This window comes from Numida meleagris, chromosome 14 (genome assembly GCF_002078875.1).
Source record: "Numida meleagris isolate 19003 breed g44 Domestic line chromosome 14, NumMel1.0, whole genome shotgun sequence".
Lineage (NCBI taxonomy): Eukaryota > Metazoa > Chordata > Aves > Galliformes > Numididae > Numida > Numida meleagris.
The window spans coordinates 6,665,194-6,691,071 of record NC_034422.1 but is presented as its reverse complement, the minus strand read 5'-3'; the positions used below and the strand labels follow the sequence as shown (position 1 = coordinate 6,691,071).

Below are 25,878 nucleotides of genomic sequence, written 5' to 3'. Positions count from 1 at the left end.
TACCAGCACAGAAAACAATGGACAATCACCAATATTTCTATACATGAACTATTATTTTAATGTCACATTTTGACAATTGTAAATGGTCTACAGAACGTATGTGAGCAAAAGGCAAGAAGCAAGGATTTCAAAACACTAGATGTATAATAAACAGCGCATTATCAACATTTACATGATTCACATCAAATTGATGACATCCTAAATGTATTCCTTTTAAAGGATAGAGATTTTTCAATAAAATATTACAATTTCATTTAATACTCTGGTACAATACTTCATACACTGCAGGAAAAAAAACGCAAGGTCTACTCCACCTAATAGGAAGATCCTTTTTCATTAGTCTTTAGTACTGCAATAAAAAAATCACAATAATGTCATAAATAAACAGGCTTGAAATTATTAATTACATGTTTCAACTATTTAAAAGGGAGAAATTAACAACTAATTTGAAATAATGAAAAAACAAAACCTGATAACGCATCCTAGTACCAGCTGTGATTTTCCCCCATCGTTACAGTGAAAAAGGAAATGGGTTTTAGAATCTCATTAGCTGTATCCTGGTTAATTGTGTTTCAGACAGGTATCTTAAGAGGAAAAAGTAAAAGTTTGGTCAGGATTAATAGGAGAACCAATCAGTCCTAACAACAGTTAGCTGAAATTAAAGTGTATGCTATGAAACATTCAGTAGAATGAAGTCCGCAGCAAATTCATGCTGGCATAAATCATTGTGCCTTAGGATTGGGTTAAAGTTTCCCTTGTGGTATGAAGTCTTCTCTAACAGAACACTTCAGAACTGCATCCCTTTTCCATTCCACTGATTCAGCAACAGCTTGTAGATTAATGCACAAGATTCCTCTAAAAAACTCACTAGAAATACATGAAACCCACATATTCACTTATCTCCCCTAAACCAAAGGACATTTCTCTTTCTTGCCTCATCCATAATAAAAACCCACCCACTGTTTAAAATATTTTCTTAATGCTCCAAGAATGATCCCTCTCTTGCTCATGCATGAAGGGCAGGCAGGTTTTCTCTTGCAAGGTTTCCCCTTTGGCATCCAGCATGGTCCAGCACTCCAGTTAGAAGCAGCGCAGCGTTTATTCACAACCTTTCAGATTCTGTTTCTCCTCATCAACATTCTTCCAACCGTATACTCCCCAGGATTAATACACATTCTGGAGTAAGAATTCCTTGGCTCCAAGAAAAAAAAAGAAATCCTACAGTGGCAGCTTCTAAACAGCTAAAATGAGGTTAGAAGAGGCAACCTTATGTTGGCCACGTAACTGATTGCTGCTTACACAGGTCAGGCTTTTAAGACATCACATTAACGAAGTTCAAAACAGAGTTCAGAGTCATTCAGAATCCTTCTCTCGTTTCTCTTGACTTTCACCACGACTTTAGGTTTGGTACAGAACATGCATTCCACCTTGCTCTAACATATGAAGTGTAGAATTTATCTAATTCCACACCAAGTTTTAAACAAATATTGAGATTGCTGTCAATTGCTCTATGCAAATACCAACACTTGAGGCTGATCTCTGTTCAGCAGGATGAAGCTGTACACAGGGACAGGGAAGGAGGCAGGCAATGTAGAACAGATCTCACTACCCAAGGAAGAGATTTCTCCCTCATCACGACAAAAAAATTTAGATGGAGAAGGGGAGCAAATATTATGATTAGACTATAAGGCTATGACATTAAAATGCATTACAGTATGCTGGCGACAGGAGTTCCAAAGAAAGAAAAAAGAAAACCCAAAGCCTCAGAAGACAAGAAGGACAATAGGCAAAGTAACAAAGTTCTGCTTAACATTAAAGAAGCACCTTCATTCAGTTCAAACAAAGTGTTCAAATATTTGATTTTGCTAAGCACTCTCAGGAAAAGGTAATGTAATCTCCCACTTAACCTTTCACAAAGCTGCATTAATTACATTCCAGGCTTTAGCATAGTTCCACTAGTAAGGCCAATAATGCAATTTCATTGGCCCTGCACCTTGCCGACAGCAAGTTGATGCAGTGCTCACCATCTGCACATGCTGTAAGGAAATGGCAATAAATCCTTAACCACGAAGTCACAGAACTTCCCCAGGAACACGGGGGAAGATGTTGGTAAGACACCACCAGTACCTTACTCTTAGGGACTGGTTTTGTCACTAGTGCACACAGCTTTAAGGGGAGCTTCTGGTCCAGGAAACAGGACAGAGCAAACCAAGTGGAGGAACCCAGTTACCTGGCAGCTCAACAGCAGCTCGTCGTTCTACAGTTTCTAGAAGAGGGCTCCATTTCATTGACAACAATCAGAAGTGGTTTCAGATGAATGTGATTTTTCATCTAATAGGAACAGCAATTTCAATGCAGCTCTGAAAGGCACTTCAGGTGGAATGGTAATAAACTCCTGTCTGATGAAACAAACCAGAACGAACCTGCTGGCCTTGCTGTCCATGCTGCACTTTTCAACTAAGGCAATTTCAGTGGATAACCAGTTTCCATGCACTGCTTCCCCCCACAAAACTTTAACTCAGCCACTTACATTATCATAAGGCCTTGCTAAAACAAAACCAGAAGGCCCAGCATTTTCCACTTCCCCAGGAGAAGGGAGAAGAGGCTTACCTTATAGCGAGGTAAGAGCCTGCATAGTGGGTTACTTGTTTCACTCTGTTTTCAGTATGCTGTTAAGGTGTCAGCATGCAAATTTTAAAATCACTTGAACTCAGCACATCCAATCTCTTGCTTAATAGATGAACACAGACAAATGAACAGAGATAGTATCCTCACAAAACACTAGGCCACTATGCCTTTGGAGAGATACAGTAAATTTCTGTTTTGGGTAGAGAACACGTAAAAGAAATTTCCTTTGATAAAGGCTATCTTACATAATTACTCAAAAATAGCTCGGTCAGCCACTCAGCTAAGTTGTACTCAAAGCTATCAGTTACCACAAAAAGCACCTTCATATACTGCTCACCCTTACGAAACTCAGTCTGAGTTTGAAATGTATTAGGACTAATTTTACCGTGGTAGCTGATTCTACTCACACTGGTGATCCACAGTTTTCAATCAAGTATTGTTCCCATCATTATTTTACATTAGTCTAACGGATTTATCCATATCATTGCTCTCCCACCACCCATGACAAAAAAAACCCACAATGGCTCAAATGAAAAAAAAATCCACAAAACACCAAAACCAACTAATAGCCATACTGTGAAACAAAAATACTATTTAAAAAAACACATGGATGACAGTCCAACAGTTTGCTGGATTCAAAACTGTCTCTACAAAGTAGTTGTCTACATTGTAGATAGGATTTCCTTTTATTTGGAAAATGAGCAATTGTAAATCAGGCATTGGAGAGAAGAGATATAAACAATCTTTAGATGGTCTTAAGTTTTGCCTACTGTTGAAGGATTAAAACCGTAAATTAAAAAGGTACCAAGCCTTCAGAGTTCACCATCCATGTGAAGCTTCTTCCATCTCTTTCTTGACCTTTTTAAAAACCATATTCATTTCTGGAAAAACAGAAGATAAAAGCTTGTTAGGACAAAAAGAAAAACAAACAACACAAGAATAAGCTGACAGTTAATTCTTGTTGTGACATGATACGGAAGCGTTCACATTTGACTCAAGAAAGCCATAAGGTCAACTGAAAATCTCAAATCTTGATTACAAGCTCCATGGTACTTTGACATTAGAAGATGAGAACGTGTATTGGAGATTGTGGACTAAGTGGAATAAGTGTATGTAGAAGATAAGATTGTGGACTGAATGGATGAAGCATGCTTACAGTTACCAAGAGCAAAAGGGGAAAATAGGATGTCTTAGGTCTTTAAAGCACATGGGAAAAGATGATGAAAGGCTTTAGGTTAGGATCCAGGAGAAGTAAATGACTAAAGAAAGGACACCTTAAGTTTGAAGCTATTCCTTTGCTCTATTCACAGCTCATTAACCACGGTTAATAAACTTACTAGCCAATAACCAATATCTACTCAACTGACTGCATAAATCAAACTATAATATTATTTAAAACAAAGAGACTCAGTTTTCTCTTTCAGCAAAAGCAAGGATTTAATCTTACTAGTATGAAAACAGTAGGACACTAACTTTGAAGATTTCATTTCTGGCTGACAATAGTTTAAAATCTTCAATAAAAGGCCACCCATATTAGATCAATTTTACTGTTTTCTTCCAGTATCTGCTCACACTATACAGGCGCAGCAGTAATCTTGCTCAACACATCTTTACTGGGGATTAAGTGTTCTTTTAATCTCTTTAGATGAGCACAAATCTTTAGCGTAGGCTGGGAGCAAAGATCACTTAGTAAAGACATGGAGAGTTCAGGCTGCAGCTCCCACTCATCATATAGAACGCCAGACTCCTGAATAATAAAGACCTCCAACTTATGTCACTGTTGAGTCAGGGCACAAGAACAAAGAACAAACCACCACCAAGCTAATATTCTGTATCGTTTCAAGAGGGTAAATATAGATGCAACTCACTCAAAATTAGCTTCTGAAATTTAAATTCCTTAAGGGTGGATGGATTACGTGCATTTCAGGCATTAGAAAATTCTTTTTACAGTTGTCCTTATGGTTTGGCAAACATGTTATTCAAACCTCACAACTCCAGGCTGGATATGCACAGTCACTTCAGAACATACATACCTGCCTTTGCACTGAAGTCTCTGTACACCATCTCATCTGAAACTTTTCTGCTGTTGCATCAGCCCCACATTTTCATATACTCTAGCACTATCTTCTCTCATTCTGAAATGAAACAAGTGTTTGCAGTCTGAGAAAACCAAGTTTGTACACTTAAACTGTTGTCATTGTATTAAGAGCAAAGAACATGGCAAAAGTCCAAGTGCAAGTTCTGTGGTAACTCATTCAAGATCATTGAAAATTAGTACCATTCAAAACTTGCACAATAGCAACAGAAGCCAACTTACTCTGGACACGTTGGGGTTGGGGTACAGGGTGGAAGAGGGCTCTGATCCCCACTTGTCTGGTCCGATAAAGAATATTTAATGTTTGTGTATTCGTGACCTTTCCTCTTACTTTTCTGTGAAGCAAAACACAAAGAAAAGCCAGGTTTGAGTAACTAATAGGAAAAAAATCATTGAAGGAGTACAGAAATTACACGCACAACTAATCAGATTAGTGTTTAGAAGGGTTTAGCTATGAACACCAAAGAGCTCAATTCCATAGATAACACACAATATGGATAGGACCAAAAGCTTGGCTTTATTCGTACTAAGACCTGAAAAGCCTCTTTTTTCAACACTCCCCTTCCCACCACCACCTCCAGCAGAACATGCCAACCTTATGAACCAGCACTCGTACGCAACCCTCATCTTACTTGGCAGAAGAAACCACACTTCATTCTTTAACAGACAGTAGCAGCCAGTGCGCCTCCCACTGACCTTATTCCCATCTCAGAGACGTGGCCATATGAGTAACAACACTGTCTGCAAGATCACTAATAAAATATCATCTTAGGCCATTAGATTTGATATAAAAAGAACCCAAGCTGTCATTTGCATTCTGCAACATATGTTACAAGCTGCAGCCAATTTTGCTGGCATTCATCTAAAGATACTGAAGGCTCCAGCAAACAAAGCTACACTAGGAAAGACAGATTTGGCTTTTGTTTTCAGGACAAACATTCACAACACACACACACTGCAACCTACATCTAAATCAAAGCTTCACTTTAAGATTTCACAGAGCATAGAGGTTTTTTTGCTTCATTTTGTTTTTTAAACGCTCCAACAAGTTCTATATAAGCGACCTGAGTCAATCTCACAGCAGAGATTGGCAGAGTCCCTGAGGAAATCTGGCTGCTGAGTTCCCATTAACAAAGCTCTGTACTGCATTTTAAGTCGCAGTTTTTCAAAGTGGTCTTCTGAGGCATCTTCAGCTTTTTCTGTTATTCTGCAAAACTTCTTCCCCTCTCAGCCTCCCACCTACTCCTTACAAACCCCTTAGACCACGAGTCCAGATCCGCTACCTGGAAGGCTAAAGCTGAAAATAAGATTTAAACAAAATGCAAAAGTTTTGACTGGTGCATCCAACAGCATTATGAGTACAAACACCTCCCCTGCCAACAATGTTCTGAAGCACCAAAGCAGAGCTTTTTTATTATCTTTTTTTTAAAAATTGCATTATGAATAGCAGTTCAAGGTATTCTATACAGTAAAAGCAATTGAAAGGAATCAATCAGTTCTTCTATTACTTAAGCTGACTGGAACTGAAAAGCCAAGATTAAGTACCTACCTGGCTTCTCTTCCTTCAGCTTAATTCACTGTAATTATCCTTTCTAATTCATAATGATATAAATGTGGTAGAAACAACATGTTTCCTAGATGTAAAAGAATACACACATTTCCACAGGAAAAACATAGCTAAAACAAATCCCATTTCCCTTTTTCCACACTTGTAAGATGACAGGCAATATCCTACACAGCACTGAAGTCTAGGAACTCTTGAGGCTCTCAGCACTGCAATGCAGAAGGGAATGCTTGCAGAGAAGGGAATTTTTTTCTTGAATATGAAATACTCATGTCTGTGTGAATGGATGCAGCTATGTATACGTACTCATTGCTTCAGCACAGCTGTAAGTGCTGCATGACATCATAATTTTTTCTTCAAGTCATTACTTATACTCAACACAAAGTGTGGCTTTTATCTGAAAAGTACTATATTGCCTTATTCCTGCTTCTGCCACTAGCCCTTACAGGTCAAGACCTCATGATTGAAAGCAACACTCTATTTCCAGTTCAGGAAACTTTTATTCCCGTGCCTCCTGAGCTAGTAATACAATAGAGGATGAAACAACTAACGGAGCACCGTAAGAGAAATGCATTGCTCCACTCAATATCAAAATACCATTCAAAACCACATTACAGCAACCAAGAAGTTACAGATCTCCTTTGTAAATGGTGGCAGCAGAAAGAGACCATATTCAAAAGCTGAGGATACAAGGCTTGTGTAATCACACACGCAGAGATGTGAGGGAGCTCTAAGGTGAAGTGAAAGAACAAAGCCAGGAAAGAAAGTACACCTGAGGGATTTCATGTTCTTCACTTTGTGTCTAATCAGCATCAGAGCACACAACAGCCATCCTGGGGAAAAGAATACAGATTCTATCCTCTCTGTTGAACAGTGCATCTACATCATGTTGGCAAATATAAAACAAGTTCTGTCACACTCCAAAGAAGCCAGACAAGAGTGCCAAGGCTGAGCTGGCACACCCTACCTCTAAAACAAGGCTTATCTCACACCTGGCACTGCACTAACCATGAACATATGGCTCCCCACATCTGTCTGATGAATTGTGTGGGTTTATCACCTGAGCAGCAAGGCAGCAGAAAAAAAGATACTGAAATTCTGAAAAAAGTCCCAGATGTCCAGAAGTTAGGGCAGTGAATGAAAGTAACAGTAGACAGATAGTTCTTTATCACAAAACCATGCAACTTCTGTAAAAGACTACATAATTTGAGTACAGTGGAGTACCTGAACAGAAAGAATGAGGTGGGGGGGGTCTTGTGATTGTCCCCACACATCTCAAATTTTTTTCTCATCACATAAATCACTCCTTTAAGTGGTTTTGGTTGGACAGCATACTGCAGGATCACTACATGCTTTACAATCCTTCAGACCAACATACTTCGTTCTACTAATGAGCATGTAATTTAAGAATCCGAAATAGAGTGACTAACACTCAAATTTGATGACCATACTTGCAGTCAAGTCTCCAAGTCACAAGCAGCAAATGAGCAGCTCTGCTCCCTGCTCTGATGATAACATGTTCCTATGTAACAACTTATACTTTGGATGGATATACCTGTTCCTCTTCAATTCTGCGCTGTAGCGTTTCAATGTAGTGCTGCACTGCCATGTAAATAAATCTGTACTGTGCTTCTGTTTGAACCATTCCTGACCGCTGCGATCTCACCATCTGAATGGTCTTTGGAACATCAATATCGCAGTCCACACCTATGAGATAAAGAAAACCATGAGATTAGGAACAATAAAGTAAACTCTGCCTTTGGAGGAGAGATTGGTCTCATCAACATACAATGAGCAGACTGACAGCCACATACTCATGAAAGATTTAAACAAATGATTAACTACAAATATTAATAGAAATAACCAGATTCCTGGCTAATCCCCAGCTGAAAGTTTTCATCATCCTGACCTGGAGCAGGATTTCAGCACTTTGACTCCACCTAAGTCAAGAGGAATGACCGAGTCCCTTTCATGCCAAACACAAGTACTTACCCTGTAACAATACTAGAATCTTCTGTCAACATTTCTATTGTTTTTACTGTGATGCTTCTGTGACCTATGTCAGTGTCCCAGCAGAAAATAAAAGGCTGAGGAAACCTACCTTTTTCTCTGATTATGTCAATAAGAATATCAATCACAATGAAAGTTCCTGTTCGTCCAATCCCAGCACTGTAAAATGTGAAGAAAAACAATCATTTTGCTCTGAGTAGACACTGGAACACTAATCTAAGAGTTCAGCATTAAGAAACATTAGATTTCTGGACTATAGCTGAAGTGAAACCAAACCACACAGACAGAAGAAACCAGAGGCCTAAACTTTGAGACAGAAGTAGACAGAAGTCGTAACAGCATTTTCTGTTCCTTGGTGTTTATTAACGTCCTTGAATCAGACAGACCAACAAGAACAGATCTAACATTTCCTTGCCTTATTAAAAACAAAAGCGTATACGTTAAAAATGAGGAGCGACATCTCACTCACAGGAGGTGAGATGGGAGACTAGTGTTCCCATGATCCCATGAAATCTATCAATAGATGTAACAAGAAGAATCCAGCAGAACTCCATAGAAGCAGAGGCATAGTGCATCACTGTACCTGCAGTGGACCACAACTGGTCCTGCGTCAGAAATGCTTTCTTGCTTATGGTGCACCTCCTCAAGAAAGTCCAGTACACCACCAGGGTCACTTGGAACTCCATGATCAGGCCAAGTTCTGAAATGATATTGCCAGACTGTTCTCTCTGTGTTCCCCTAGAAAGATGATATCAACATGTGAAAAAAATCCTTCTGATCAAAATCCAACTAAGAGCATTACTTTAGCAAAGTTGAGTCAGATCAGAAGGCAGCATGCATATCCAACCTTCTGCTCAGTATCCATGGCACTACAACTCATTTAAAGAGGGAAAAAGGTTTTTCTTGGCCTGACAAGTCAATCACACCAAGTCTGCTCCCATGTTCCCTCTTTTTCTCAATTAGCTGTTTCCAGTATTTCCATCTTCACCTTTAGAAGCCAGGGCAAAGCTCTGTCTGCTTCTTAACAATAAAGTGCTGTTTCCATACTAATTCACTGTCTCCTTCCTCATATTACATGTTTTCACTTAAGAGCTCTTTTTAGATTCTGGACTCCCATAAAACCAGTTTCTTCTAGTACAACCACCTCCATGAAAGGGCAGATAAATGCTTAGCTAGACTAAAGTATGATTACTTAAAAGCACTTTCATGCTTCTTTCCAGACTTCCTCAAAGCTCTGTAGTCATGCATCTTCTGCCAAAAAAGTGCTCAGGTATAAGAATCTTCAATTAGCCCAAGGACAAAGAGAAAGATGTATGGAGCTAAAGCTAGAACTTCAAAGAAAGAGTCAAGGCTCAATCTATTAATCTCTTAGTGCTTTTATTGATTCTTGAGAAAGAGCCTCTCTGCAATTTTTTTTTTTATTATTTGCAACCTAGATTAAAAGGACAGAGTTACTAACGTACTTACTTGCCCAACTTTAGAAAGCTTAAGTTCTCTTAGCGTGTAGTCATGTGCTGCACTCTCCTTAACATTCCTTACACGCATAACACCATACTCCTTCAGGGAATATTCATCAGGCCAGTACTTGACACATTTACTCTGCAAGATTCAAAACAAACAAGATTTTAAGAAGCAATCCACAAGAAGAAAGGCCGTTTTGTAAACTGGTAAACACTCTTCTGGAGTTTTCATTTCCGAGTACATCGAAGACAATTACCAGCACCAAGTGGACAGCTAGCTGACATGGTAAAGTACATCTGAAGGGAAAGTTTCTTTTCCCTATATCAAGTACTGAATTATTTCAGACAAAGAGGTACGTGCAATCTCTCCTTCCAGCTGCTTTCATGATCTTAGTACCATTTCTGGCTTAATAGTTTCAAAGCCCTGGGATTGAAATGCCCATACCCATATCTCCACACAACTATTGGTTTCAAAATCCCAAGAATTTCCAGTGGAATGCTGTAGCTTTATATGCTGTTCTACAATCAATACCTAACAGGCTGCAAAATAAACAACAAGTCAAAGGTATAGGCCATTTTTAACAGGAATGCAGCTTGGACATATGCTTTTCATCACTTAAAATCAGAGAAAAAAGGGCTAACATAGCTCTAATTCAATCAAAGCAACAAAACTGCTCCCTGTGGCAGGGGGCCTGAAGTACCTGCAGGTTTTGAAATTCAGAGCTTTCAGCATGCTGCTTCTCTCTCAAGTTTATCTTTGGCCAGGGATATATTCTACGCACTGAAGGAGGGCTTAACCTATTACTACTTTCATTTGGTTCCTGCAGCAGCTCAGGAAACAGCAGCTCCTGTTAGCCTTGTGAATGCAATGCAAGTCCACACAGAATCAGATGAGAAATGTAGTGGGTAGATAGATGCAGCTTCCAGAAACAGCAAACACAAATATTTCTCCACAATATTTTGTCTATTTGCAGTGACTAGTGCAGATTTACAAGCAAATATGGCAACAAGAGAAGTTTCTTCTGCCAACAAAAGATACAGTATGAGATGCTTTGCAGTTGTTATTGTTACTTTTGCCCTTCTTTCCCTATCACTGATTAAGTAATCAGATATTAAAGCATTTTAAATATCCAGAGAGCGCGCACACACAAAAAAGTGCATTCAAGTCAACTCTTCCAAAGCAACTCTGTAATTTATTTCTCTTCTTCCAAGAAAAAAGATCTCAGAGAAAGGTCACTGGAAAGAGGTTTTTCCATGTAGACTTGCAGTTTCTGCTTAAGAAGCAATATCCTCTCAATTCATTCTTATACTAATAAAATCCCATAATTTGCTTTTTTAATAAAGCCTACACAAACTTGGTAAACTAAAATAAATGGCTATACTGTTGCTTCATGAACAAGGAATTTACCCCTTCAAGTATGCAGAATGTTTGGCTGCAGCATCTAGCTTTCCAGTGTCTCATTCCGAGTATTTTCACAATGCAATGATTCACATTCAGTAGCTAGAATTTAATCAGACAACCCTTACAAAAGGGAGGCCTCGTGATACGATAGGAGTGCATCCTCAATTCCCACAGGCATCAATTAAGAAAGAACATTCAGCACCTTACAGAATTAAGTAGTGAGTTTCCAAAGACCATGATGGCACACTGCATTTCAGCATGTGAGTCAAAATCACCAAGTCAGTTTAGACACCACTTGCACACAAATGCCATGACCTATCCTAAGACTAGTTTAAGATTCTGTTTTTTACCTTTCCTCTTTCAACTTCCTTCGTTGTCATAACAATAACTCGAGAATTCTCCTGGAACACCATCCTCCAGAAATCATTCACTGTATTCTGCAGGCAACCTTGAGTAGCAATGTAGCTTTTTTTCGGCTTTGAGTTGTTGCACTTGGTTTCAAACTCAGGCTAGAGACAAAAGCAATTTAACAAACGGTGACAAATGTTCATTTTTAGGAGACTAACCTGGATTTAGAAGAGTAAGTTAAAAAGTAGGCATAGGTTTTGCCAACAAGACTCATTTAGGTGGGGTATACTTACCATAATAATATTAGCATTGATATAGTCTGAAACAGGTTCATTTGGATCACCATCATGTAGAACAACTCTGGTATGATCAACTGGAAGAATATATTTGTACGTTAAACAGTTGCATCCTACAATTGTGAACATACAGCTATTTTTAAACATTCAACCAACAACAGGTACATCCTTACTGCTTCCAGAAACTGCTGCTGAGTGAAACTCTGCAAATCATTGCTAGAATTCTTGTTCCTTCCTCTTTTTCTGTTTCTTAAAAAGAGTTTCCAGTGCATAACAACACAGATCACAGAACAAGTGTTTATCTAAATCAACAGAAATGGTCTCATATACACTGCTGGATTTGAGCTGTGCTGTTTTGTATCACAAATTAATCCTCTTAAGTGTAAGCATTCCAGTTTGCCAAATAACAGTTTAGGGATGTGATGCTTTTAACTTAAAGCTGAAGATAAATATTACCGAATCAAAATAGCTGCATCTATAATGGGTAAATGTTTGAACACAGACTGGAAGCTGTATGGACTAATATTGACAACATAAAAGAAGGACTTCATTAAAGAGGAAAAATAGCATACTGTTGCTTAAATAACCCTGTCTTTACCAGGTAAAATAATAAAGCACAGAAAAGTAATGGGCTTACATTATAAGAAGTCAGTACTTACAGGGTAAAATGTTTTTGTATCTATTTTTGTTTTTGTTTTCTTGACGCTGACCTTCTTTACGACTATAGAGAAGTTTGCATTCTTGCTGCTGTAAAGTCTGCACAAAAACAGCACCAATAACTGGCGTCAGTAAAAGCACAAAAAAAGAGGTAAAGACTGTTTCATCATCATTACAGTGATCCTTCCCTCATTAAGATGATGACACTTGATTATAATACCAATCAACAGTCAGAGAGAGTTCCTGGGTTGCTCCATTCAGACTACATACAGCATTGCTTTCAAGGTATGAAAAGGCACTGACGCAAACACAGGGGTGTGAGTCACAGGATTCTCTACCTGAGCTGTACTGGATTCCTCTAGGCCTCCCCAGCTTTATTCCCCTCCTTCAGCTGTTACCAATCCATAGCAGTGCTGCTGGAAAGCCCCAAAACCACGTCCCTGAGATCCTTGCAGGCTGCAGCCAGATCATCTCTAGGCAGCCAAAGGGAAGAAGGAGCTTACAGAAAACCCAACAAAGCACATCAATACAAACAGCTGTCTCAGTTTCAAGGAAAGCGAAAAGTCCTTCAGCTGTCAGAAGCAGAATATTAAGAAGATATTCTTTTCTATTCCCTTAAAACAAAACCACAGTAGGATGAGAATAATCAAAACGCACAGGTGGCATTAGAAAGCCAATTAGCACTGAGTGCAACAACAGCACTTCGTAATTTACGCTTTACTTTTCAGAGAAAAGGTGATTAACCCTCTAAGTGAATCCTTTCCACAGACCCAGCTACTACAAATCTGGCTGACAAACAAGGATAGGCTAATACACCTGGGAGCAAAGTGTGACTCCCTTTCTCCTGCTGACACAAGGCCGTTTCAATAAACCCAAACATATTTTGCTCAGACTTTCCCACATTACTATGCTGGTGGGCAGGGGAGGTGTTAGGTAACTACCTACATGCTTATCCATAAATCATCCTAGTGCAAAAGCAATAAATCTGCATAGGGATTTCTCCCATTGGCAAGGTCCTAATTTCTCAGTGTCTGGTTCCCAATTAATAATGACAGGGACAACAGTAATTCCATACTTCATAGCAGCAGTGCTTAGTAGCAAATCCATGTACTTGCAATGAAGCCGAGGGGACCAGAATCTCAATGTTTTTGCTTCAAGTTTTAATCTCAAAAGCAGTATTGGTCTGACTAAAAGAAACACTCTGACTTTGGAAGCTCTTCACTAACACCAGCCTTAATATTCCTTCACAGTTTACTTGTACTTTAAAGCTCAGGCATGTCAGGCACATTTGTTCACTTCTATTTCAGTCTGCATTATCATTACTGCCTCACTTAGTGACCTTGGACAGTTAAGCTCATCCTAAAGACAGGGAAACCAAAGAACAAAAGCAACACAGAGCTGTGAGGTTTCATGTACATAAAGCATATACCCATAAGCATTGCTCGTTTGCAGTAAGCTCAACTCTTGCCATAATGCAAGAGTCTTTCAAGTGCCATTATCACAGAGCACCTTTGTATAATATTAACACTTTTGAGTCCCAGTGAAGTGAAATGCCAGGCAAAAGAACCAAAAGCTAAACTTCGCTAGCAGGTTAAAAAATGGAAACAATTAAGTGTGTTAAAACTAACTTCAAACATCTTTTCTTCACACAATTAATGGTTACTGCTCTGAGCATCCCTGAGGAAAGATCCATGAGTAGCAAAAACTTCTGACAGGCTCGTTACAAGGTACACAATGCAACAATAAATCTGGTACAGAGTCCTCAATTTCTTGACACCATTCAAACACCGAGCTCCCCAGCCACCTTCCAGAAGCAGAAGTGTTACGAAGACTGTCAACATCTCTGTCTGACACTTAACAGGACAAGAGGCACATTCTTCAGTATGCCTAAAGACAAGTAATTTACAGCTACCATCTGGACTGCCAAAGCACAACAGGGCACACAGAGCTCCACAGACAGCCTGGAGTTTGCCCCCTGCCTCTTCCCACCAGGACTGGCAGCCATATCTTACCTGAGGTGAATGAAAAAACATAACATTAAAATTGCTAGGAGACTGTTTCCACTCCTAAACAAGGTGGGAAAAGTTAGTGAGGTCAACCCTAAGCCTTAACAGTGAAAGAGAAAGAGAGGTGGAATATCTTAAATTTACTTTTTCTGTAAGACTAACAAATATCTTGCTTCTAAGGACTAACTGAAAAATCCACTGCAAGACAGATTTATTCCACAAAACACATGTCAGAAAAGTAGTCATAAAACTTGAGTAATAGCTCGATCATTTTGACAAATCAACAATCCACTCTTAAATGCACTGTACGAGAGTGCTTCGCACAAGGAAAAAATACTAATTCACAGTCTGCACTGAGCCAGCACCAACTGCAAGGATAAGCCATCAAAGGACACTTTCTCCCTTTCATGCCCTCCAAATACAAGGTATGCTCAGAATCTCTGAGTAAGCCAATAGATACTGTTTTCTTGGCTAATTTGCAAACGCACGTTCAGGCTAAGAACAACTCCGCAGTCCTTGGTCAAGGCCAGGTAATAATGGAAGAAAGACAAGGAAGCTTACTACTCTGTTTACGATTACCACCCCTACCTGCCATGATCTCCCTATCCTATATTCCACCAAACTCAAAGAAATTTGTTACGGCTTTGTAAAATTCAATGTTCTTTCACAGCTTTATTTTTCAACTCCCAGTAAAAGTCTCAGAACAGACTGCAGAGTACATTGAGCTAATGAGCGTGCCTGACCAGAAATGAGTTTCTTCAAGAATGGTGCTTTGCAAATCCACCACTTTTCAAGAAGTTTCTCAGAACAGCATCACACAGCCAAAATCAGCTGCTCTGTCCAAGATCCTGGACCACAAGACTTTCCAGTTTCCTGTTGCCATCTGCTGGTAGAGTTCCACAATCCAATATGAAGTGAGCAATACAAGTCTCTTCATTATAATAAAGACATGACTAAAGCTTTTGGCCATGATCATCGTGTGTATACAGGTTTTAAGTCACTCCAATTGCCAGTAAAGTGTTAGGACACAGCAGCCACGGACACAAAAACAAAGGAAGGAATCTGCTTACCCTTGGAAGGCCTCAGGTACACAGAGATTTCCGGCAAGATCCCCCTACCTGCACTGCCAACCCTTAACTGAGCTCTGTAAAGGGGTGGATCCTGGCTCCACTCCTGGTCACCCAGGTGCATTGCATTGCATGCACCTCAGCTCCCCTGGGTTGGCCCTGCCTTCCCACCAGGTGCTCCATCACTGCTTCAAGCCATGACTTAGCATTTCCACTACACTAGACTCAACCAGTTTGGAATACATTTACAGTGTTCACACCTAATTTTCCTCTACTTCAGAAATAACCAGTTTCAGCTCTATCTACTTGCAAACCTAAGTAGCTCCCTTTAATCATCAGGACTTCAAAGGAGGAGAAAGCTGGGCTAGCACAGCTGTGTTATACACACAAGGGGTGTGTGGATAAGAGAGAAGGAAAAGCACTGCAACCTTCTGGGAAGGAAATGGATTTCCAGAGAAATTAAAACATCCAAACAGAAGTAAATCTCCAAGAGCCCAAGGAATACACATAATCAATGCAGCTTCATCTCAGATCCCGCTTGTGAGGGCTGTCTCTTCATGATAGTTTAAGATCCTCCAAAAGTGGCTACCAAAGGAGCCAAAAACTCAAGGGCAAGAGCACATATTGACTGAGAAATCCCACTGAAGTTTCCTTGCAGTAATGGCAGCCAGCCTCACAACAGGGTACAACCAAAACATCCCACTCCACTGGGTGAAGCAACAGAAAGCATGGCCTGACTCCCTCCATATGCAAAACACACTTAACATGTTCCAACTGCATCAGATACTGCTATCATACTGCTACCCAGTCACCACAGCCTAGGAATACTCAACACAGTCAGCACAGGCTAGGAAACAGCCCTTTGCCTCCAGAAATAAAAATCCAGCCTACAGGCCTGCCCCTGCACACATGGAGAGAAGGGACCCAGGAATGAGTCCAACTGATCATCCTGGTGGGCCAGATATGATGGCAGTTGTAGGAAGGCTCCCTCATGATGGAAAGGATAACAGAAGGAAATATGCTTAGGTCTGAATGAACATCAAAGAATGTAATTACCTCTCAGTTAGGAAAAAGGGAAAATATTTGAATCATTTTATTAATAGACACAGGAATGGAAGTGGTAAGTTCTAACACATGAAGTACCTGACACAGGAGAAGGGAGTAAAAAGCGGGACCTGGGTGATGGAAGTAGAGCCAAGCTATTGCTGGGAAGGCAGTAACAAACCTCCTTTGAGTAATACAGAGATCCAATACCATAACACAGTGTTGGAAAGGCAGTGAAGTACCTCAAATTCTTCCCAGAAGCCTTGCTTGACTTTATCTGTAGTCTCTGCTAGCTTGCTTAGCTCTCGCACTCTGCTTTCAATCTCTGCAGCATTAATACGGGTGGTATTCAGAGGCTAGGAAAGATACAAAATACTAAAGGTAAAACAGTGACAACTGAAAAGACAGTTAAAAAACAAATTCCCTATACTAAGTATACATTATATAAGCAATTCTAAGATCCAAGACCACTATTCATACATTCTGGTGGCAGTGAGGGAAGAGAGGAAGGGAGCAGGGAACAAATGCTTTTGGATAAAGTTTCACAGTTGTTCTTAATAGCTTGTTTCATCTCTGAACTAGTCTTGCAATCCCTACAGACCATAATGAAGTTACAAGACCACCAACACGCATTAGAAACAAAGTCTGTCCTTCACCAGTGGCAAAAAGTTATTCCAGTTTAGATTAACATGACTTTATCATCCAATTTCATGAATTTTCATTCTTGATTTTCACATTTCAAAAGGAAAGTTGTGATGTCACACAGAACACACAGAAAAGCCCACTCTTCCCCAACAATATACGTTGAAATTAATATAATTCAGAGGTGTTTTCTCCATTCACTCACCTGCTTGAGTTGCAATACTGTGCCCAAAGTTTCCACCATAGGGTTCTTCTTATAATGTTCCACTAGATCCGTCAGGGAGTCAAACTTCTCCCCTCCGCCAACATCATATTTTAGATCCTTAAAAGACAGACGCTCAGTCATCAAAATAAACTTCATCATGTAAAGTCTGCACTGATTTAATATTTAGGCTATACAACATCAAAGAAATTCTCTTTAAAACTACACGTAGAAAAATCTAGTAAAACTCTTCTGCTAGTAGATGGCAGACAACAAGAAACACATTATGAAGGACAACATTTTTTCTATCTCTACACTGTTTCTTTTACTGCATTTTAGGTTTTTTTATACAATTCACTTTAACAATTACAACTTTACATAATTAAAACAAAAGTCAGATTTGAGTATTTAACAGCAAGCCATTGGTATGCACAAAAATATCTAAAGACTATAACTTAAATACATCAATATTTAAATGACGGACTACTCTCTACTAATATTTAAAGTGTTCTTTAGCTTAAATGCTCGGATTTGTTCACACTATGTGATCACTCTCAGGTGAGACTTTATAAAATGACAGGAGCAACAGACATATCCGGATAGATCTCTGTTTGTCCAATTACTCCTGTTTTTGTATCATCTATACAGGAGACAGTAACTTGCTTAAGAAGGTTCATGAACATTAAATGCCCCATCAGCAAAAGGATTTACGACAGACTTCTGATGCAGTCAGGAGCAAATCTACTAAAAGGCACTTGACAGCATAGTACAGTATGAAACGATTCAGTCAGGCAAGTAGTCAAAAACATAACGCTAACAGAATTCTGAAGCTATCAAATTAGCCCATTTCATCACCCAGATGATGTATATTGCACATACAGCACCACAGGAAAAAGCAGAAATACATTCACGTCTCTAGTGAAGTGCAGAAAGGCCCTCTTGTTAGAATAAACCCTCTGCACATGGAATTAGTTCTGTTAAAAGAAGTTCCTGCTTCATCATACCTGGCAGTGAATCATGACGTGTGTCACTTTAGATTTCCCATCATTACTCTCTCCTTTATCATCTCCTGTCCTGACAGAAAGAACAAAGTCCCCAGGGTGGCTTTGACTCTCACGCACAAGAAAGCTTCCATGTTTTCCTTTTTCTGTTAATAGTTTTTCAGCTTCTCTTCCAGAGAGGTGCCCATGAAACCACCTTCAAATAAAGCAAAATAGACAGTACCTTGATAGTCATTCCAGCCATGGTTGAATCTACTTGGTCTAAATAGTTACTACAAAGTAAAACACACTAAATTGTACACTGAATGAGTCCTGGTCTACAGAAAGGTTCATAGTTTACAAAAACAAACTCTTGGAAGCGTACGTGTACATAAACACGAGCGAGTACAGAAACACTTCAAAGCAGGCACTTCCACAAGCCCTGAAATTTGCATTTTATGCAAGCTTCAAACAAAGCTTTCATTTGGATCCTGTACAGCAATACAAATGAATTCCCTGATGTCCAATAAATATGAGCTTATACAGCAACTTTCTCCTCAGCAGAGGCATTTTCTCTTGTTCTGTTTCCTTCATGAGGGTATACTTCCCCAGTAACGCTGGGGGAACTTAGTACCTTTGGGACCCTACTCTTCTGTCACATTCGGAACTGAGGAAGATAAAAAAGAAAAAGATTTGTTATTTAAAACAAGAAATGGGTCCAAAAATGGAATAATTCGCCCCACAGCCATCAAAAACAAGCCATACTGAGGCATGAGAGAGCTTGTTTAATATTTTCCTTTTTTTCTTTTCCTCCCCAATTCTGAGAATAAACTGACATCTACTGGGCCCAAAAGTTTATTTCTGTCATGCAGACTTCCTCAGCATGACAAAAGTTTAGATGCTCCTTATTAGCCATGCTGCTAAAACCATCAGTTTGAGCAATTTAAGGATTTGCATGCCATTCACTTTCTAAAACATATGTCCATGGCTGGGAAAAAAAAACATGTATAAAGTTATGCACAGAAATATTACTGCAAGGAATTCCAAGGCATAACAGCTTCAGAGAACACTGGGAGAAATTCTATAAAACCTTCTCCCAGTAAAAATCAAGGGAACTTTGCCCTCTTTTCCACTGTTCTATCATTCCAGGAGGAAAGCTTCAAGATCTATTTTGTTCAGCGTAGATTATTTTATCTTTAACCACACTTATTAGTCAACTTTGCAAGTAACCTCACCGAATTCAGGGAGACTACCTTTAGTATAACAGTGACTACCCCCCCACCAAACAGAAGCAGAGCCTAAGGGGACAGCATGTGCTTATTAAGAAGTGTGTGGATACCGAGGTTTTCACCACTATTCCTGACCTTTCTGATGTAGGATCCGCACAGTTCAGTGGATATTTCAACTCTATAACATCTCCATTCTTTTCTTTGAGCTGTCCATGATGTTCCATGTAATACTGGACTAACTCAGCCAAGGTAGCAAACTTCTCTCCTCCATAGAGGTCATAGTAGTCTCCTGTGTTCTGGATCTTGATGTGGGTGACAGCTCCAGTTCGCCTAATGGTTGAAACAAAGGAAGAAGCCACATAAAGTCAGCCAATTTCCAATAAACCACTTTTATACTCAGTGTTCTGTTTTCACAGTTGGAGAAATCTAGACTTACTTTTGCATCACTTTCTAAATGAAATATGGCAGAACAGCTGATCTAGTGCATATTTCTGAAATATATTTCAGCCACATCTTGGTGGCCCGCAAGAAGGGGAAGGGGCTGCCCAACAGTTAAAAGAATAAGAAAAAAATATTAATTCGGTAGCAAAGGGATTCTCTAAGCCAGAGCAAGCTCTGGGATCCTGAAGTTTGCAACAGAAATCCCCCGGAACCTCCAGAATTGCACTCACAAGCACAAGGGGTGGAGGAGTGCGGAAAGAACTCAACTTTCACAGGACACCCATCAGAGCTCATTTGCTGCTTTTGTTAGACTTTCACACTAATTTCTAGAATCTCTCTTTTAATAAAACGTAAACCATTTACCTCTGGAATCTCTAGTATTAACAAAGTACAGCTCTCTGAAAGAGGCCCTGTCTGTTAAACAGGGCACATTATCTCAAAGGTAACCCAGTAGTACCATTCTTATCACCAAACCCACTTTTCCTTTTTCCCTTATCTACTTCCTCTTGCTCTCCTTTCCTTGTCCCTACCACTACACACGTGCTGTCAGTGGGATAAGTGTTACAAAAGCTCTGGTTTGGAACAGCACCACAGTTGACCTTAAAGACTTGCTGACTTTTCCTATAAGAAAAAAGTCAGGATAGCATTTCCTTGCAGGTGTTTGATCAGCAATTCAGATGATCTCTGCTACTTTCAGATGGTTATCAAATAGATTTCTAAAGGGCATAAGGTAATACAATTATTAATTTACTTCTGCTTCCCCATAACTTTTCCGTCTCTGCAGTATCTCCAAGCTGCAGACTCCCCAAGTTGATTAAAGATGCTTGGGAACTTCTTCAGGGGAAACAGAGAGAGGAGGAGGGAAGAGAAGTGATCTGTGCATTATTTCACCTCTTACAAACACTTCATTTATGACTCTTTCCCCAAAGAACAGCATCAAATGAACACCTTGGAAAGAAAGGCAGAGAAATTTAGACATACCTAACAGAGAGCGTAAAGTCTCCCGGGTTACTTTTGCTGGGCCGTGCCAGAAAACTGCCGTCAACTCCTCTTGTTAACAGTAGATTTTCTGCCTCCACCCCAGTAATGTTTGGATGAAACCATCTACATGAGGTTAAAAATAAAGAGAGCAAACAAGTAAATAGAAGAGTGTCTCATTTTGAATGTTAACCTACGTGACGAGACTAAACAGAACAACGCAACCATTTCAAAAATAGTTCTAAAATTTTGCTCTAAAATTAATAAGAATTTCTATCTTTGTAAAATGTATAAGTTACTCTACTTATATTCCATTGCAATTTTACATATTGGTACGATGTTCTTTGCAAGTCAAAGAGTTATACTTGTACACATTCAGACTGCGCAGACTACAGTGATACCAAAGAAAGGCACGCAACAGAAACACAGATGGAAAAGTGCATTTTCCTTACTCTGGAAGACAAGACACTCAGAGAAACTGAAAGACAATCAGGAAAAGTACTTAAAAATAAAACAAACCATCTGAAGTGACATCGGACAACATTTTAAAGGTCAAAATTTAAACTGAACCTCATCCTTCAGCGCACAGGTTGACCACCAGCCAAGAAGGAGAGCAGGATCTCCACTCGGGGACAATCTGCTGGGCTGCCCAGGCTCCTTCCACCCCCAAGAGCACGGGGTGCTGGCTGCTGCCTGACACCAGATTGCCACTCTGCCTCCTCAATACCATCGGCAATTTCTCGCCCTAACGTACCACGCTTAAATACAAACACCAAGGAACCCCTTATTGATATTCACCTCCCACAAGCAGCCTAATGAGTGACTAATATAGTGCCCTGCCAAAGGAGAGCTGTATATGGTCTACATCTAAGAAGCTCAGTGTCCCCACCTATGGCATTAACTTATTCTTAGCCATTCAGTTAACACGTCTGCATTTCCTCTTATCTATAACTGAGAAATTTTATTGCTCTCCTACAGCACCGTAAGAGCGCAATAAACTGTAAACTACACCTATGTTGCAGATGAGAGGACTTCTTAATGAGAATCATAGAATGGCTTAGGTTGGAGGAGACCTTAAACATCATCTAGTGCCTACCCGCTGCCACGGATGGAATGCTTGCCAAGCGAGGCATGATTTCAGGCAACAAACTGTGAAATAAAGATAACTAAAAAAAAATCACCATGCAGGCCAGAGCCAGAGCCATGAACACAGCAACTCAGAACCGCTCCAGTGGTTTGGTCCGAATTTTGCTTGGTGATTCAATGATCTCCTTCATTCTGCAGCTCTGCTGTGAATCAGGCACTAGGCAGGGCACAGTGAAAAGGCACATCTACATCTGCAGAAAGAACACGGGCTGCTCCTCTGTACAGAGGGGTCTCAGCTGCTCCAACGTAATGCAAAACATCAGGGCAAAAAGCCTGCAGCCAATCTCACTGCAGTTGTAAAAGTGCTACGTCTAAAAAAATTACATAGCATTTCTGATATTCAAAATTTCATGGTGAATTGCTGTAACAGCAAATAGAGCACGTATCTAAATTTAGGGTTATGACTTCACTGCTTCGATTGGTTCAGCAATTCCTCCTATACTGAAAACTGGACAGTATTCCTACCAAGCCCTTACCCAGCCTGTTCTATTCAGACATAGCATCCCATGTAAACATACTGGGCAGTTTTAGAGACTCCAGAATATCCAAGTGGGAATCAGGATGACCTATGCACAACTTCATTTCAGAAGTAAATGATTCCTCTTGTTAATCTTGCTTTTTTCTAATTAAGGATACCCTGCTTGCACCAAGAAAACCTAGAGAACACTGCCGTATCTCTCAGTGGAGATAAAGAAAATCAAACCTATGCACCATGGGGCTTGAAAAGAATATATATAATAAAAATACTTCCAAGTTATTACAGCAAATGGGAATGAATCAATAAATCCTCCATTTATCTAACGGCCACTTGAAGGTCAAGAACAGTTCTCTTTCGATGCGGTATCACAAGAAATATTGCACAAGCAACAGTACCTGGGATTAATTGATCACTAAATAGTGATTAAAGGAGATGACAATATGTTTACCACACTTCCAGCCTCAACATTATTGCTTCCATTAGAGGGAAAGCAGCAACAACAGTGTGGCAACATTTTGAACAGCTAATAAGCAATTTCTGTACATGTAGGATTCAAAAAGACACCTTTGTTTGCTTCTAAATTTAAGTCCATAAACATAAAGAAGGAGAAATTATTGGGACCAATCCTACTGATCTCTTACATGTGACATGCCATAAAGCTCAATTAATATAATACCTTCTGTATCTCACCCTAAACCTTAATGCAAGTGGAAATAACTGTAGACAAACTGTTAAAAATATGAAATAATAAAAAAAAAATCATAATTTAATCAAAAGAAGGGACCAGAAACAACTTGTGCTCAAAAGATAGGTTAAAACTATGACAGATTGGTTAATCTCACCCCTACGCACACATACACTCCCACGCAAGATGGCAAAAAGTTACAAAGTATAGCAAAGGAAAAGCTACATCTGGGAGACTGAGGGCTTTACTGCACTTCATGTAACTTTTGTTCCAGTGGTAACTTGTTCTCCCCCTCTCTCATCCTTGTATTTTTGGCTTTGTGTAGGAAGATGCATTTGTCAGTCACCCCAAATAGAAAAATGGGGGTGTTAGTGATCTCGGTTAAACGGTTCCGGACCGGTGATTGAGATCTCTTCATTTGAAGTGCTGCCATCACATGTGTGCTTTTGAACCTTGTGGCTGCATCCCTTCCAAAACTGGAGGAGAGAGCAAAGGGGGCTGCAGGCACAGCTATCAGTAACACAACCCCCATGGAGGACTTTCTCCTATGCTTCCTTTTATAGGGATGGAATGCATTTTAGGCTTATTTTCTTCTTTCCTTTTCCAATCTCTATTATGAGCAGGTGCAGAAGCCATTGCAAGCAAAGGGCATCGTGGCTAAGAAGTACAACCAAGAAAACAATACACACATAAACCCACACTTTAATTAAACTAACTGTGCCACTATGCACAGAATACTCCATGCAGCTATTCTGCTTTGGGGGTTCAGCAGCAGACCACCCCAAGTCACTTGTGAGCTTATAGAAAGAGCCAAAAGTGTAAGCAGAAAAGCAGCCAGTAGAATAGCTGGAGTCTCATTTACAAAAGCAAGGGATATTAGCTAAGCAAGAAACCTTCTTCGGAAAACTGTGACGTGGCAAAAAACACACCACTGCTATTTTACTGTTATTTCTTAAAGAAGCATACAGTTGCATTCTGCACAGTGAAGAAAAAGTCAGCAGAATCTGTGCTTCACAAGTCCAATGCTGCCAGCATACTTTTACCAAATTGAAGAGACAGAGGAAACAAAAAAAATCAATACATTTTTCCACACAGTGACTGAGCTTTTCCAATTATCTTTTCAAATGCAGGAGAGATAAAAATCAGCTCTGGGTCTCAGCATCTGTGGCAGTGGTGACTGAGAGCTTAATTATTCCTATTTATAGGCTCATCAGTTTATATTTTTCAGTCTCAAATTAAAATACAAACTTCCATGACACCAAGAAGGCTGACAAGTGTTTCTGAAAGACACCGTGCACCAGCCCCAATGCGTGGGTGGGAGCAGGCACAAAACCCAGTGTGCACTGCAAATCCCCTCACACCTGAGATCCAAAAGCTGGACTCAACTACAGCCCAACTAAGAATCAATCGACCTCACTGCACCAAGGTAAGCAGAACAAGAGAGAGGACAAGTTGGTGTTGAAGAATTACATAGAATCACAGAATGGTTTGGGTTGGAGGGAACTTTAAAGCCCATCAAGTTCCATCCCCTGCTATGAGCTGGGTGCCCCTCACCAGCTCAGGCTGCACATGGCCCATCCGTGGCCTGGGGCACCTCCAGGGATGGGGCACCCACAGCTCCGGGCAGCAGTGCCAGGGTCTCACTGCCCTGTAGAGAATTTCTGCCTAAGCCTTTCAGTTTAAACCTATTCCCTTTTGTCCTTGCACCATCAGACAGCGTAAAAAGTCACTCCCCCTGCTTATAACTCCCCACAAGTACTGGAAGGCCGCAATGAAGTCTCCCTAGCTGCTTCTCTTCACCAGGCTGAACAGCCCTCAGCCTTCCCGCGTAGGAGAAGTGCTCCAGCCCTCCAAGCACCTCATGGCTCTCCTCTGGACCCACTCCAACAGCTCCACATCAGTATTGTGCTGGGGGCCCCGGGCCTGGGCGCAGCACTCCAGATGGGGGCTTACAAGCACAGAGCACAGAGGGACAGCCCTCACCCTCGCCCTGCTGCCATTCCTCTACTTGAAAAGATGCATCAACTTTTAGAGCAGGCAGGTTAGACAATAAAAAGGAATACAACATCCACGTTAGCACAGCAATCCCCCTCGAGAGTCGTGTTTACCCTAACCCACAGAGGACAGCCGGAAAGCAGACAAACACTCCGTACTGCAGACAGCAAGAAGAAAACGCTTCAGCCCCGCGCCGCCCGCCGCCCCCCCCACAAACCCCAATAGCTGGGCTCGGAGCCGCCTTACCTCCGCGATGTCATTTTGCCCAGCGGGTCGCGGTGCCCCCCACCGCCCCGCAGCCAACTGCTAGCTCACATAGGGCCCCCACACCCTCACAGCGCAGCGCGGTGCTCGCGGCCTACAGGCACCCTGAGAGGAGCGCGAACAACCGCGGCCTGAGAGCCCTGGAGCGCACAGAGCGCGGCGCGACCCGCCCTACGTCACCGCTTACGTCATCACCGCGCGCCTCTCCGCCTCGCGCACTCTCCCGGACTTTAATTCCCAGCGTGCCCCGCGGGCGGTGCG

At 40.6% G+C, this 25,878-nt stretch overlaps 1 protein-coding gene across 1 annotated transcript; it reads right to left on the bottom strand.

Moving 5' to 3' along the window:
* PTPN11 (protein tyrosine phosphatase, non-receptor type 11) lies at positions 35–25,825 on the bottom strand. Its single transcript, XM_021412414.1, has 16 exons — positions 25,600–25,825; positions 21,053–21,175; positions 19,766–19,960; positions 18,426–18,618; positions 17,425–17,541; positions 16,820–16,933; positions 12,463–12,559; positions 11,801–11,880; positions 11,510–11,668; positions 9,765–9,896; positions 8,881–9,035; positions 8,389–8,456; positions 7,843–7,994; positions 4,946–5,058; positions 4,662–4,763; positions 35–3,509 (listed from the first exon to the last, which is right to left on the bottom strand). The coding sequence occupies exons 1-15, from the start codon at positions 25,611–25,613 to the stop codon at positions 4,694–4,696; spliced, it is 1,782 nt and encodes a 593-aa protein (XP_021268089.1). The 5' UTR covers positions 25,614–25,825; the 3' UTR covers positions 35–3,509; positions 4,662–4,693.

Bases quoted from the DNA above. Each gene is read 5' to 3' on its own strand.
- PTPN11 (XM_021412414.1), bottom strand. The intron at 16,934-17,424 runs GTGAGTGAATGG...TATCTTTCCTAG, and splicing joins CAGTATTGCAACTCAAGCAG to CCTCTGAATACCACCCGTAT. The intron at 7,995-8,388 runs GTAGGTTTCCTC...TTTATCTCATAG, and splicing joins TGACATAATCAGAGAAAAAG to GTGTGGACTGCGATATTGAT.